This window comes from Thunnus maccoyii, chromosome 21 (genome assembly GCF_910596095.1).
Source record: "Thunnus maccoyii chromosome 21, fThuMac1.1, whole genome shotgun sequence".
NCBI classification, from domain to species: Eukaryota; Metazoa; Chordata; class Actinopteri; order Scombriformes; family Scombridae; genus Thunnus; species Thunnus maccoyii.
The window spans coordinates 11,801,705-11,815,822 of record NC_056553.1 but is presented as its reverse complement, the minus strand read 5'-3'; the positions used below and the strand labels follow the sequence as shown (position 1 = coordinate 11,815,822).

The following is a 14,118-nucleotide window of genomic DNA, read 5'->3' as shown; positions in this document are numbered from 1 at the left end:
CTATAATGTGACCGGCTCAGGTGTGAATATGTTGTCGCTGCACGTTCAGGCGACTTTCTTTTTTTCCTGAATAAATAGGAATCAGACAAGGCATATTTTTTGCAGAGGTGTGCAGCAGTCTCACCCTGTCGCAAAGAGCTAATTGGAGTGGCCTCATTTAGCAGCACGTCAAACACCGTGTCAGCGCCTCCACAAATCTCCTGCATGGTCTAAACTTAATAGCATGTCAGAGACCACAACTGATGCAACGGGGGTCACCGTGAGCCTATGTTTCACTATAACGAACCCTCTCCAACCCCCGGCACTGTGGTGGCAAAGCGGAGATTAATGTCCCAATCAGTGATGTAGTTAAACAAAAAGAGCTGTGAACTACATGAGCTCCAGTCTGGATTATCATAAGGCAGCCAAACACCACTTAGACTACACAGAAATGGAAAATATATATATCTAGAGAGACAGAGAGAATTCGTGTTTTGTCTTTTTTTTATACGTCTCGTGATAGTTTGACATGCCATTTCTGAAGATGGATAAACTCTTATTTCCCAGATAAAAACGGCAAGTTGCTCCAGTGCAGCTTTTAGTCTCAGCGGGCAACACATGTGGGAGCTGTGTGACCAGCTCACACATGTCAGAGCAATTGTTTGCAAATTATACAGATTTAAAGAAAAGGTGGCAAATCTTAAACAAGGCGTCATAAATCAGAATTTGTTGAGTTTGGAGGTTAATATGACGATTACGTTTAAAACACAGCACTGTTTGAAGCCATGAAAAATAAAATAGATCAAATCTCTTGTTTGTTGATGAGCTTATTGCGTCAAAAAATGAGTTACATAAATATATATATATATATTTTTAAAAAAGTCACATTCCCAAACTTCAAAAGTACAAAACAACCAGCTGGAGCTCTGTATTTCGTCAGCTCACTTACTGTACATGAAGATTATAAATATTTTTCTGTATTTAAAAAAAAAAAAAAAAATCTCATATTTGGATTATCGTTGTAACTTGTATGCAAACGTTCACTGTTGGATGGATTGCTCCATTACCCAGAGCCTGGCAATGAAATGGTTTTATGGCTGCAAATACGACAGAGTTTCTTGGAGGCGTTTTGAAATGTCTGCATGCCAATAAACTAAAGTGGCCTTGACTTGAATTTGACCTTTTTGTATTAGGACTCTTAAGCTGAGCAGATGGAGACTGTAGGATACCATTTTTGCGAGGTATTTCATGACTCTTAAGTTTTTTAAACTTTGTAGCTGTTTTTTTTTTATTTATTTTTTTTTTTAAGAAAAAGATATCACATGTCTTTCTGTCTTTCGCACAGGATCATTTCGCTGGGAACCTAATAGTTAAACCTAACTGCAAATGTTTAACTTATCGATTTAGTTCTCATTGAGTGGCGGCAGCTGGGCATGCAGATCAGAGTGCTGGCAAAAAGCACCTCATCCATCAAGGGGCACAGGATTATATCTTTTTTTTTTTTTCTAATCTTGGACAACACGTGCCAGTGGCTGCAAGTTGTACTGAGGTGCTTTGGTGAGAAGAAAAGAAAAAAAATCACTCCAAAAAGTTACATTTACCTGCACAAATAAAACGTGTAAATACAAAAGCAGCCATATTAAAAAAAAGGCCACTTAAGTGATAAACCAGAACTCACAGAACGCAGCAACTATTGCATGAAAAAACAAGTCTGCTATGTTTTTTTAACCTCTGTTATTGTACTAAAGGGTGCATCCATTTACTGAACACCCATATTGCTTTGAGGGTGAGAAAAACAAAACAATTCTGACTTTTAAATGTGTAAAAACAACATGAAGGGAAAGGCTGAAGCACGATTGTGTCTGATATTTGATGCGCAGATAAACTGCAGAGTGTCTACCTTAGTAACACAAACGTCAGGCTCGGTTTACTGGCCACAAGTGCTGGTAATAAATATTCATGATGCTGGCGCCTGCGCTTTCCTGATATCTGAGTGTTTGTCATTTCCAGACTTGAGCGTAAATACATTTAAAGTGGATGTGTTTTTTTTTTTTTTCTTTCCGCGCCCCTATTTGATCTAGAATCACCATCAGCTCTATAGGCAGCCTGATAGGAGACGCGCTGCAGCCTGTCGTCGACTCTTCTTTTTACGAGCATTTTATTTTCGACACCGCGGTTCAGTGTAAAGTAATACGACAGAAGCATGAAGTGGAAATTAAACAGCATAGTCGAGGCTCATGCTTTGCATTCAGTCGTATTGGCACGTTAAAGGCGCAGCGTAAAAAGGCTGTTTCTGCCTTCAGGAGGGGGGAAAAAAAAAACGTGAGCAGAGGGGTCGTGAGAAATAAAAAAAGGAGGATGAACTGTGACCATAATGAGACAAATAACCATCAACCCAAACAAATCTCTGATGTATTCCAGGGCAGTATTTCAATCATTATTATGAGAATTTCACATTATAACTAGTTTTCTTGTGAGAAAAGTGGTTTTAGTCTCAATCCTTCATATCTGCATTTGTCAATCTGACACCGGCTTTATATTTAAACGTGGTGCACGTGTGCAATATCCCGCCTGCCTGGCAACCACATGAGCTGGTTTTAACACATCCACTTTAAACTATTTATATTTCCAGTTACATGTGAACATTTTTCTATAAAGCTGCAAAGTGACTTTCTAAAAAAAAAAAAAAAAACGAAATTCGCACGGCAGTGGAGTAGTGCGTCTTTTCTGTAGCGAGCAGTGCATCAGTCTGAGCATCAGCACTGGAACCTCAGATAGATAGTGTTAAATAGAGTCGAAAAAGTCATTTTATTACCATCCCTCATTTATCTCCAAATTTAATAGTCCGTGAAAAGAAAATATGAATACATTTCAATACATTTCAACAAATAATCTAAGATGGAGGGAGTCGTGGGTGTTTTTATTATTATTATTTTTTTGCTGATATACAAGGGGATCGCACGCACGCACGCACACACACCTACTATGCTGCTGTGTGCACTTTTTTTTAAATATTAAAATTGCTATTTGGTTCTTTCCGGGTGTGTGTGTGTATGTGTGTGTGTATGTGTGTGTGTGGAGCAGCAGTTTTGACAAAGCTGCAGACTGACAGATCGTGGCTCCGTGCACACTGGCAGTGTTAACCATGATCACTGGCGGCTGCTGATGTGATCTCTGCCTAATGGGGCGGTCAAGCAAGCTGCAGCCAGGAACAATGAGGGGCCACACTGACTCCTCAGCCCTCCCTAAATCTATGAAATCCGACAAACGCAAAGAAGGAAATAAATTAGATTTTGAAAATTGGATTCCCGAACAATTAAGTAACGTAAACTATTCCGGTTTACACTGAGGAACAACCGCCGTGATTAATCGATTTAATTTGCACATTACTGGAGGGCAAAGTGTTGGATGTTAATTTTGGATAAACAGAAGATGCAAGAGGGAGGAGGAGGGGGGGTGAGAGGGGAGGTGGGGGGGTGAGGGGGGGTGAATTTACTTGTTATTGACTGTCAGAAAAGTTGTGACAGTGCGTTTAAAAACACGATGCAACCTTAAGCTTGAAATGAACTGCTCTCCCCCCCCCCCCCCCCCCCCCCCCCCCCCCCCCCTTCTCTCTTTCTCTCTCTCTCTCACACACACACTTCTAATCCAAAAAACATGCGAACACACACACACAGTAAACAGTTAAAATTATTTGTGCTGCTCCACATGCAATAATCCCTTCATCGAGTCTAATGTGCATTATTGTGGTTTTTTAAAAAGTCTGTTTTGGTAAATCATAAATATTTTTGATGCATTCTCTCTATAAAAAAAAAGAAGCATTAGTTTCACACAGCACCCATGTTGAGATCCACCTCAAACACTAATGAAACCAATAACCTCCAACGCATTGCATTATGGTATTTTTTAATCCTTTAATATAGTACGAAATGTATCCAAACATTTTTTTGTAAACTAAATTTTACATACGAGCGCATTTCTCCATAAATACCGATCATTTCTAACATGTTACCGGTCCTTTACATGCGGATAAATATGGAAAATTGAGCTACTTACATGTAATAATACTTCCTTTCAGACAAAGCAATTGACAGAGATTTTTATATTTATCACGTACATAAACAGATTGACACGGAATTTCAGGCTTTCACTACACGATTTATCGACATGACATTAAATAACAACAATGATACTGTGCTACTCAAACTGGACCTTGGACGAAAATGTTGCACTGAATAGGCTACAAAAGCACATTAATACTAAGAGTCGGTTAGGTCGACGTGTAGACTGTAGTAATACTGAATAATTCACATTTGGTACACAACTATAACATTCTTTTCAATGAAGTCTATTCATCGCAATATTCTTAAAACCATCTCATTTTTCCATATATCTAGGGACCACATTTTCACAAATTCCCTTAAACTGTGATAGAACTATTTACAAAATACAATATTACATTTTTTTCCAACTTGGGTGAAATCCTTTATGTACAAAAAAAATCAGGCCTCTACCCGGAGATAGCATGCTTTTTGAGATCTCTTCTGAGCAGTCTCTCAGTAAAAATAAGGACTCAAAGAAAATACCGAGGGAAAAAAAAAAAAAAGTTTAACTTGGTGGCTGTCCTTGCCTCCTTTTGTCCATGCATTCTCTTTCATTGACATTAAGACAGCCTTTAATTGATCGTTTGGGCCTCCCGTGTTTTCTCAGTCCATGTCTCACTGGCTGACTTGATAAAGTCTTTTTGATTCCAAGCAGTTTTAATTCTGCAGTCTTTTCTTTTCTCCCTCTCTTTTTTTTTTTTCAAAAATATTTACACGTACCATTCATTGAAATTTGACGACAGCGTGCTGTGGCTGGTTGTGTGGTGTACTGCTGAGGCTGCTGGTGATATGGAGCTGCTGCTCTGGTTCTCTGTGGACGGTGATACTATGGTTGGAGGTGTGGACGACTCGTACCCTGAACTGGCCGCTGGAGACGGTTGCGAAGCTGGATTGGTGGATTCGTGGACCTTCAACAGACGGGAAAGAAATAAACAAAAACACATATAAAACACAATCTGCTTGTGCTGTTTTTCTCTCTCTCTCTCTCTCTGTGTGGTTGTGGAAATGTAAAGAAATTCATTAAAGACGAATTAAAACTCCTAATTTGGCTGTTTTGGATATGTAGAAAATTCTACAACAATGTGTACACAAAACATTTTCTCATTAAGATCTTAATCTGATTTGTCGGTTGAGAGAAAAGAAAGAAAGTGTCAAAACAAATTAACTTCTCTATTTTAATATGAACATAGGGGGAAAAAAGCATTAACCTCCTCTCATAATATTACACAATACAAGTCATTTTATCCTTATTTCCCATCTAGACCAGCAACAAAATCTGCAATTTACATCATAAAGATCACATTTTTATAATATTCTTAAAACAAGTGAGAACTGAAGAGAAAATAAGAAATAATACACCCATCGAGGTTTTTCGTTTACCTTCATGTGTTTTCGGAGGGAGCTGGGGTGTGTGTAGGACTTGTCGCACATTTTGCAGAGATATGGCTTGTCCGACGTGTGGACGTGCATGTGTTTCTTGCGGTCACTGCTGTTTGCAAACCGCCTGTCGCAGCCTTCAAACTCACACTTAAAAGGCTTCTCACCTAAATAAAGAAAAAAAAAAAAAAGCAATTTTTTTTTAACACTGGGAGGATTTTTAAAATTCATGTTACACATTATACATAGTGTGTTTAAATGTTTTTGGTAAAATAGATACTTAATAATAGTGAATTCATTTTTTTTTTATAAAGCAGCCTTTTTTACTTTTAAACCTGTCTCTCTTTTCCTTCACTATTTATTTAAGACTGCAAATTTATTGCACTTCACCCACTTAGGCTTGTGAATAAATAAATGTAGTTAAATTTAAATGTGTTTTACAAATAACACTTTTCAAAATAACAAGGCTAAAAAAAAAAAAAAGAAAAGCTGTGAAATATTTTCTGTTGACAACTGTATCGCATGCCAGTGAGTGAGCAGACTCCAGCTGCCTAATAAATAATAACCCAGATCGCATGCATATTTTGGATGGGTTATTGTCAGCATGGATTTGCCAGTAAAAATCGGCCAATCTGTGCGGATCTTACCGGTGTGAGTCCTTTTGTGAATTTTTAGATTTTCCGATCGAGCAAATACTTTGCCACAGCCGGGGAACGGACACGGAAAGGGTTTTTCTCCGGTGTGTACTCTGATATGATTTACGAGTTTGTATTTGGCTTTGAATGGCTTTCCTTCTCTGGAGCACTCTTCCCAAAAGCAGATGTGGTTGGTCTGCTCTGGTCCCCCCACATGCTCCACCGTCAGATGGGTCACTAGCTCGTGCATCGTGCTAAAAGTTTTGTTGCACGACTTTTTGGGATTCGTCAGCTGCTCCGGCTCGACCCACTTGCAGATGAGCTCTTGTTTGATCGGCTGCCTCATGTATCGAAAGAAGGCCCCTGCTCCGTGGTGTGCGGCCATATTCATGTTCATGGGGCCGTAGCCGTGCAGCTGGGTCGAGGCATAGTGGTCGGACCGCGGGCTTGTAACGTGGCCGTACTGGTCGGCCCGTCCGTACATGTCCCCCGAGAAGCCCAGCCGCATCTGGCTGTTGACCACGTTGGAAGACGCATGGCTCGCCGCTTGCTCGTGGAGCCCTGGGAAGAGCAGGTGCCCTGCTGCATCTGAGTGTCCATGTGGCCCTGCGAAACTTCCGGAGGCGAACAAACTGTGCTGAGCCCCGGTGGCGTCCCCGAAACCCCGATTTCTGAAGAGAAAGTCCCTGGTGGAGTTGAAAGCCGCCGTGGAGTAAGAGCCAACGTGGGTCGGGTGGTGGTGGTGTCCCAGGGCGGCTGCTGCGTAGCCGGGTGCCTGGGAGGAAAACGCCGTCTGTCCGGAGCCAATATCGTGGGAGCTGTGGTTTATTTTGAAGGCGCCCATCCCATCCGCGAACGGATTTATCCCCAACGCCACTTCTCTCTCTGTGACTTCGCCTGTTGAGTGATGCCGTGAGGAGCCGAAAGTAGTGACTCCTATGGTGGGATACTGCGGTCCTGCGTCCAAGAGCATCTTCAGTCTAGACTCGCCGAGACGACTGAGAGCAGAAATCAAAAAATCACGCACAGATATTCTTCCTCCCCCTCTCTCTATCTCTTGGACCTCACTCGACTGAGCAAACTCTCAAATCCACCGGTTTTCTGTTTACTTTTTAAGACGAGAGGAATTCCCCTATACCGCACATCCGATGCACACGCAAAATCATGTATACATGCAATATTGTCTTTTGCGGTTTATCTTCCTGTGGCGCAACTTTCACCTCCTCAGTCAGGCGGTGAGCTCTAGACTGATAGTCGCAATCATTCCTGCAGATAAATGAATTGAAAAGACAACACAGTCCAGCCCTGATGAATGGGAAAGGAGGGGGGTTGTCATGTGGCCCCGCAGCTGGTCTGTCATTGGCGGAGCCCCTTTCCCCCCAATAACATCCACTCACCAAATAACAATCCACGGTGCAGGGTCCACACTTCTATTGGCCTCTTTGCATCATCAATCCTAGATATTGTGAGATTGCTGACTGTGAATTTGGTTAAAAGGCTGAATAACAGCAAAAACAAAAGTTGAGAAACCAAAGACAGCGACTGGCCTTGTAGAAAGTCAAAGCACGTTTTTGCAGCCACATACTGCACTAACAGTTTATAAAGCAAATGTGTCAGATTGTCTTTGTTAACCTGAAGACAGTAGATTACCAAGCACTCCCCTTTGTAGAGTAATTGGTGACGTTTTGGAGCAATTAGGCAGATAGATGGATAGATATTATGTTATCTATCTATCTATCTATCTATCTATCTAACATAATATCTATCTATCATCTATCTATCTATTTCAATACATTATGACACAAATCTAATTTATTGCATGTATGAAGGACTGACAGGACAGTAAACACACCTCTGAGCATCCAGAGTTGGACTATATAACATGTGTCAGGTACAGGTATGGAAAGACGAGTTTAATGTCTTTTTCTTAAGAAACCAAACGGGAAACCCTGAGGTTGATATAAAGTATGTCTACTGTCATCACTCTCTGTGAAGGCCTGTTATTATCAACTTATCCCTTTCACTTCGATGGGAGTCCACAGAACATTTTGTTGTGTGACTCTCGCCCATGAGCGCACTCTTGTGTGTTTAGTAGTTCTGTCTCTGAACTGAACACAGTTTCTGTGTCCACTGGAGCTCACACCAGTGCAACATCTGTGCTTTAGATTTCCACATCATCACACTCACCAGCATCCCGCGTTCATAAAGGTTACCTTGACTATATGGGCCTGTATTTAGCTTGGATCCACTAGTATGCCTAATGTATCCATCACGGTTTGGCTGTGCTTGTGCAACTTACTCATTTTTGCAGGCCAGTGATGCATAGCCTGTGTGTAAAACGTTGTGGGTTGTCGAAGTTATCAAGTGGGATTTGCGGCGCTCTCTGCAGGAACCTCCGGCTGCTAGAGTTCAAAGCCACATGCACAGACGTGCCATGCGAACCATTAAAATATCTTCTTGGCTACTAGGCTAGTTTCTACAAGACATTATCCAAGTCAGTCTTGGGAGACCAAGGAAAGGGAGGAAGTTTTGTTGTTCTCAACTTAACAAGTAGACCTACAAGTTGATCCGATTTTTTTTAGGTAGCCCACTACTCTGCTCTACAAAGGAGGGATCTTTCAACAGGTGGAAAACGGTAAGAATGGCATATCGTTAAAAAGAGGAGAAACAAGACTAGAGGTCATAAAGTCAGACAAATTATGCTAAATTGGAAATTGTGTGCCAAGAAAGGAGTTGTTACACAAATGCACGTACATTTGAAGTTTGTGTGTCACTTATGTGCGTCAAAATGATGCTGACATGTGTCATTTTTGTGCGTAAAAGACGCGTCTTAACTGAAAGACCAATAACCGTTCAGTCTGATTATCCTAATGTGTTGGAGTCATACTGTAGAATTTAAAATGGCTACCAGGAACTATGTAGGATTTACAGTGAAAGCAACTAAACCTAAAGAGCCAAAACAGAGTTTTGAGATCTGTCTGCAATATTCAGCTTTTTTTTCGTTTAAGATCTTATACAACTCCCCTGCTTACACGTCTCAAAGAGTGAGTGCATGCACAACTTGGACCAGAAATAGCACTTCAAAGTTTTGCATTACGCTGGTGCTGTGATGCCTCTGAAGGCTACAGCTGTGAGCCTCATGAACTCCATGCGTAAAGGCCATTTAATAAACATCTTTTGGATCCGTCATGTCTCAAAATATTGACTCACTTTCTAGCGTGCTGGATGGGACGCTGTCAGCAAAGATTTTGACGTGTCAATTCAGAGAAATAGCCAAGAGGAGTATATTTTTTTTTCAATTGTTTTCTCATGCAGTAATATTAGCCAAGTGAGTGACTTATTTGTCAGCATGTTCAGAGTTAATTACTTACATGGTGAAACATTCAGTCATCCAAAAAACAAATTTTATATTTTGTCCACTTGATTTTCTTATTATTTAAAAAGTTGAGTGAGTTAAGATTAAGATACAGACGAGCGGAAGTGATAATACATTTATGTTGTGATCATGCAACTTTCACAAAATATAAATTGTTGTCAATTCAGAAGTCAAATAACGCTTTCGTAATAATTTCGTAATTGACAGCATGGTGATCAGTTTGTGACCTTTTTTAAGGTCACTTCACACGCACCAATTTCTTTGTGCCTTAAAATTTAACGATTAAGCATTCAAAGCAAACATCCACAGAAATTAAAAGCGTTCAGTAACACATTACTGGTTGCAAAACAAGACAAAAACTGAAAAAACTAAAAACAATGAAGTCATAATTATTAATTGCCAGCGTATTATTAGGACTAGAAAATATTATAAATAACTCATGTGCTTGTGATATTCAATTAGTTTTATTATGACTCATGCATGTTTGTAGCAGAAAGATAATGACACCTAATAGTACTGAAGACTGTATTCTGTTTTCAGTAACATCCAAACATCACTGAACATTTTAATCACTACATATTAATTTTTTTAAAAATAGTCGATGGTTTAAAAAGACAAAAAAAAAACAACAGCCATCAGTCAATGGTAGATAATTTATAAAACGATACGGATTTTTTCATGAACCATTACAACTATTAATATCTGTCTTTTAAGCATTCAAATCAAAGCATAAAATAATCGCCAAGATCAAGTTTCACACTTTGTAGGATAAGATTGTAGTAACCGATACTTACAGTACACACACGTTTTATTTTGAACTTAAGTCTGCAACGGCACCACCTCCTGTGACCCTCATCTGCTGCCGTCCTGGGTCTAAAGCAAAATTACCCCGGATCATAACAACAGGTCCCGTCCATTACATTTTTTTTCCTCGGGACAATGGCCGCAGCTCGCCCTATTCACACTTTCTACACACACGGATCCCACCGAGCAGAGCACGGAGTCAACACTGTAGTACGCGCTGAAGGACAAACGGCTGGATATGTAAATATGGGTATTTATCAAAGCGCACATTAATGGTATGTACTCCGAACTATTTTAAACTCCCACGTGGAGTTTTCCTTTGGTTAACTTGACAAGTTTTTCCCCGCTGACGCCGATCATTAGCGTGCGTAAAGCTGTGCGTAATTTGTGCGTAAAGTTGTCCTTCATACGTTGCAGGGCAAAATGAAGATATCACTGCATTATTTATGATCCTTACAACTTTTATAGTGACAATATGTATACTCTTGCGAGGCGGTCTGTTTTGTAATCGCATAATCAAAGTGAGGAAATTGCTATTTTATAGCCGCGCAGCCTTTGTTCGCTGCGACAAAAGAAAAACGACTGTATATCTGGATCAACTTTTTAGGAGTTTTATTGTACAATAACCTTTGCATAACAACTATTTTTCTCAAGCGTTGCCTGAGGCACTGCGCATGCGCGCTGAATACTTGCTGTCACTAAGACATTTTTCTTCACGTTGGAAACTGTCACTGGTGACGTCAATCACCGAGCTCTGACCAATTAGAGCGCAGGGTGATTGTTTAGCTCCACGGGCTGCAGCGCCTACCACGAATCTCTATTCAGTATCAAAGCGTCCTGCTGCTGCCTCTCAACCGAATGGGATTCCATGTAGTCTGCAGATAGACTTAACTTTATAAAGTTTTTTTTCTTTATTTTTCATTGCGATTAAAATATATTTGTCATCATCATTATTATTTTGCCTGCTGTCAAGTTATTCTAAAATTAGGAAGTAATGAGCGTGGATGCATTGGGAAGCCCCGTGATGGACCCTACGTTTTCCAAACGGAACACGGCGCTGAGATTAGTTGACTTGGCAGGGGCTCACCACCATCACCATCATCACCACCATACCCCTCAGAGCGTGACAGGCTTCCCGGGGTTCAGCAGCCATCCACACTCAATGGCTCACTCGCACCCTGGGGAGATTACTGCGGAACCCCGCCTGGGGCCGAGTCCATTCGGGCCAGAACACATGGGGCACTCCGCGGCCCTCAAAATCAGCCCAGCCCATCATTATCCCCACCACCACAATCATCATATGGCAGGCCACAGTGAAGTGGTCTCCAGTCAAACGGGAGCTTTTGGCCCGGTTCAGGCGACATCGGTCCCCTATTCCATGTCTCACACGGCCCAGGCTTTATCCGCAGGTAGGGATTTCCTCATCCGGAGAGATCTGACAGCTCAAGCCATGCCAGTACTGACTGACCAGACTACTTCAGCCTCTCACCACGGAATGTTTGTCTCAACAACAGGTAGCTATCCCGGACACTATGGTCATCACCCTGACGCTGGGAACCATACCCTCTTCTCTGGACTCCATCACGACCAGCCTTCTAGCGCATCACCGGGTGGCCAAGCGTTGAATGGACAAATAAGGTTAGGACTACCTGGAGAAATGTATGTTAGGTCTGATCACTTGAGTCAAGTGGCAAGCTCCAGGGCTGATCCGTTCTCTGCCTCGCCGTTACATGGCTACGGTGGTCTGAATCTGAACATGAACCTTAGCGCTCACCACCACCACCACGGAGCCGGTGCCTTTTTCCGCTACATGAGGCAGCCGATAAAGCAAGAGCTTATTTGCAAGTGGCTGGAGCCGGAGCACTCGCCGAAGAAACTTTGCTCCAAAACTTATAGCACGATGCACGAACTCGTAACGCATGTGACGGTAGAGCACGTTGGAGGACCAGAGCAGGCGAACCATATATGTTTTTGGGAAGAGTGTCCGAGGGAAGGCAAACCATTTAAAGCCAAGTACAAACTTGTAAATCACATTCGAGTGCACACCGGGGAGAAACCGTTTCCATGCCCATTCCCTGGCTGTGGGAAAGTGTTTGCAAGATCCGAGAATCTTAAGATTCACAAAAGGACGCATACAGGTCAGTAGCTATATATTCATAGAAGGAAATGTTGTAGAAATGTTGGGAATGCACTAGAGTATTTCAAATTAAATCTAGTGGCATGTTGAAGTTCAGTGCATACTGTCCAGACACACGTTACGAGATGGTTTCCATAATATCCAGGGTTGTTATTTTTTTATTAGCTCTCATTTAATTTTCTTTAATTTTATGCATTTAAAAATATATCCTGACGAGCCAATTAATCACTCTGTACTGCTGATGCATCAGGACGCAACAGCTACTGACCACCTGTTTGTTATGAGTTGCATCAGTGCTCGCTTTTTTTTTTTTTTTTTTTAAACAAAGGTTGAGCTTGGGGATTATGGTACAGCTCACTCAGGCGTTTGACGGTTCAACCTCTTGTTTACACCACAGCACAAAGACTGAGGCCCACGTCAGGTCTGTCCAAAGTAGCTTAGTGCATGCCAGACATGACTGGCAGCAAAGTTGGGAAGATGCATCTTCACATTCAGTGTAACTGAGATGATGATGTGGTGATGTGATGTTTATTTTTTTAATATTAATTTTTTCAGCCACTTGTTGCTGTTGTCTATTAGCTGTTTCTATGCATGTTACTCTATTTTAGCCTATAATTATGATATCATATAAAATAATAGTTAGTAGTAGTTGAGTGGATTCATTACATTATTACAGAAGCTTCTAGTTTTATTTGACAATTCAAAGCCTTATATCAACTCGTGTTCCCAGCAGAGTGATATGACATGTATGCATGGTGAAATAATAAGCATGCTTTTGGAATGATCAGCTCTTTGTAGCCTTTAGCCAAAGCAACAAGTTGACAAGTGCAGACGGCTAAAAATGATTCACCAACAGGTTGGCAGAGCTGGCTGCGTGTATAAAAAAAAAATGACTGACGTGTGTACAATGAAGCTCGAAACTGCTCCGATTTAACTTTAAAAACATATAATGGTGCAACATGGCTGACTCAGTGACGTGCTGTGGGGCTGGAGGAGGAAAAAAGCCCTCAAAATGTCGAGTCAGACTTGTAAAATAATACAATGACTACATTCCTTTTTTTCTCGATGGCTGCATGGCACTCCCCCTCTGCTCCATTTCTACACCCTATGTATTATTCATATAATTTGCTCACATTACCTAAGTACAAATCTGTTAAATTATTTCTGTGTGTTGACTCCCAAGGGGCCTGGTCTTTGATATCATGTTTAAAACCTATCCGAAAGTGTGGTTATGACTGGGTCTGCCCCTGGGGTCTGTTCCTCGACGGTTTCTTGTACTACACTAATATCCTTGATTGGCTCTCTCAACCCAACAGCTGAAGGTCAAATTGATATTCAACCCGCAAGTGTAATTAGAAAGAGGCAATTACATATTCTCAAAAGCTTTAATCGGAGGAGAAAAATCAGCAGCGGATGATTTCCGTGTAATTTATTCAGATTGTCTTTTTTTTTTTGCCTTGTCATAATCAGGTTGAAACACTTGTTATTAAGACACAGAATTAGAGACAGTCCATAGCCATTCTGTAGGATTGAAATAGCAGACAGGCTGCGTTAGCACGCAGTAGGTGAAGTCTGGCTGTGGCGATACTTTCATTTATCATTATTTTCAGTTGGTTTTAGGCCTGCTATGTCTGTGCTCATAGCTTGTCTGTTTTGACGTATGCCTTGATGCATGCAGACGCCAGGTATAGACCCAGGACAGTAGGG

At 41.2% G+C, this 14,118-nt stretch overlaps 2 protein-coding genes across 10 annotated transcripts in view; one reads left to right on the top strand and one right to left on the bottom strand.

Moving 5' to 3' along the window:
- Positions 1–14,118, top strand: part of zic4 (zic family member 4) — a 110,402-nt gene that overhangs the window by 94,359 nt on the left and 1,925 nt on the right. Inside the window, exons 1-2 of one of the 9 annotated variants that reach the window (XM_042398744.1) lie at positions 10,147–10,549; positions 11,248–12,412. The exons of 3 other annotated variants lie outside the window; for them this stretch is intronic. In XM_042398744.1, coding sequence (XP_042254678.1) covers positions 11,269–12,412 — 1,144 coding nt within the window. In that variant the 5' untranslated portion in view covers positions 10,147–10,549; positions 11,248–11,268. 5 more of the 9 variants (XM_042398745.1, XR_006093047.1, XR_006093049.1 and 2 more) reach the window with 5 other exon arrangements.
- Positions 3,880–7,377, bottom strand: zic1 (zic family member 1 (odd-paired homolog, Drosophila)). Its single transcript, XM_042398746.1, has 3 exons — positions 6,107–7,377; positions 5,463–5,626; positions 3,880–4,990 (listed from the first exon to the last, which is right to left on the bottom strand). The coding sequence occupies exons 1-3, from the start codon at positions 7,065–7,067 to the stop codon at positions 4,793–4,795; spliced, it is 1,323 nt and encodes a 440-aa protein (XP_042254680.1). The 5' UTR covers positions 7,068–7,377; the 3' UTR covers positions 3,880–4,792.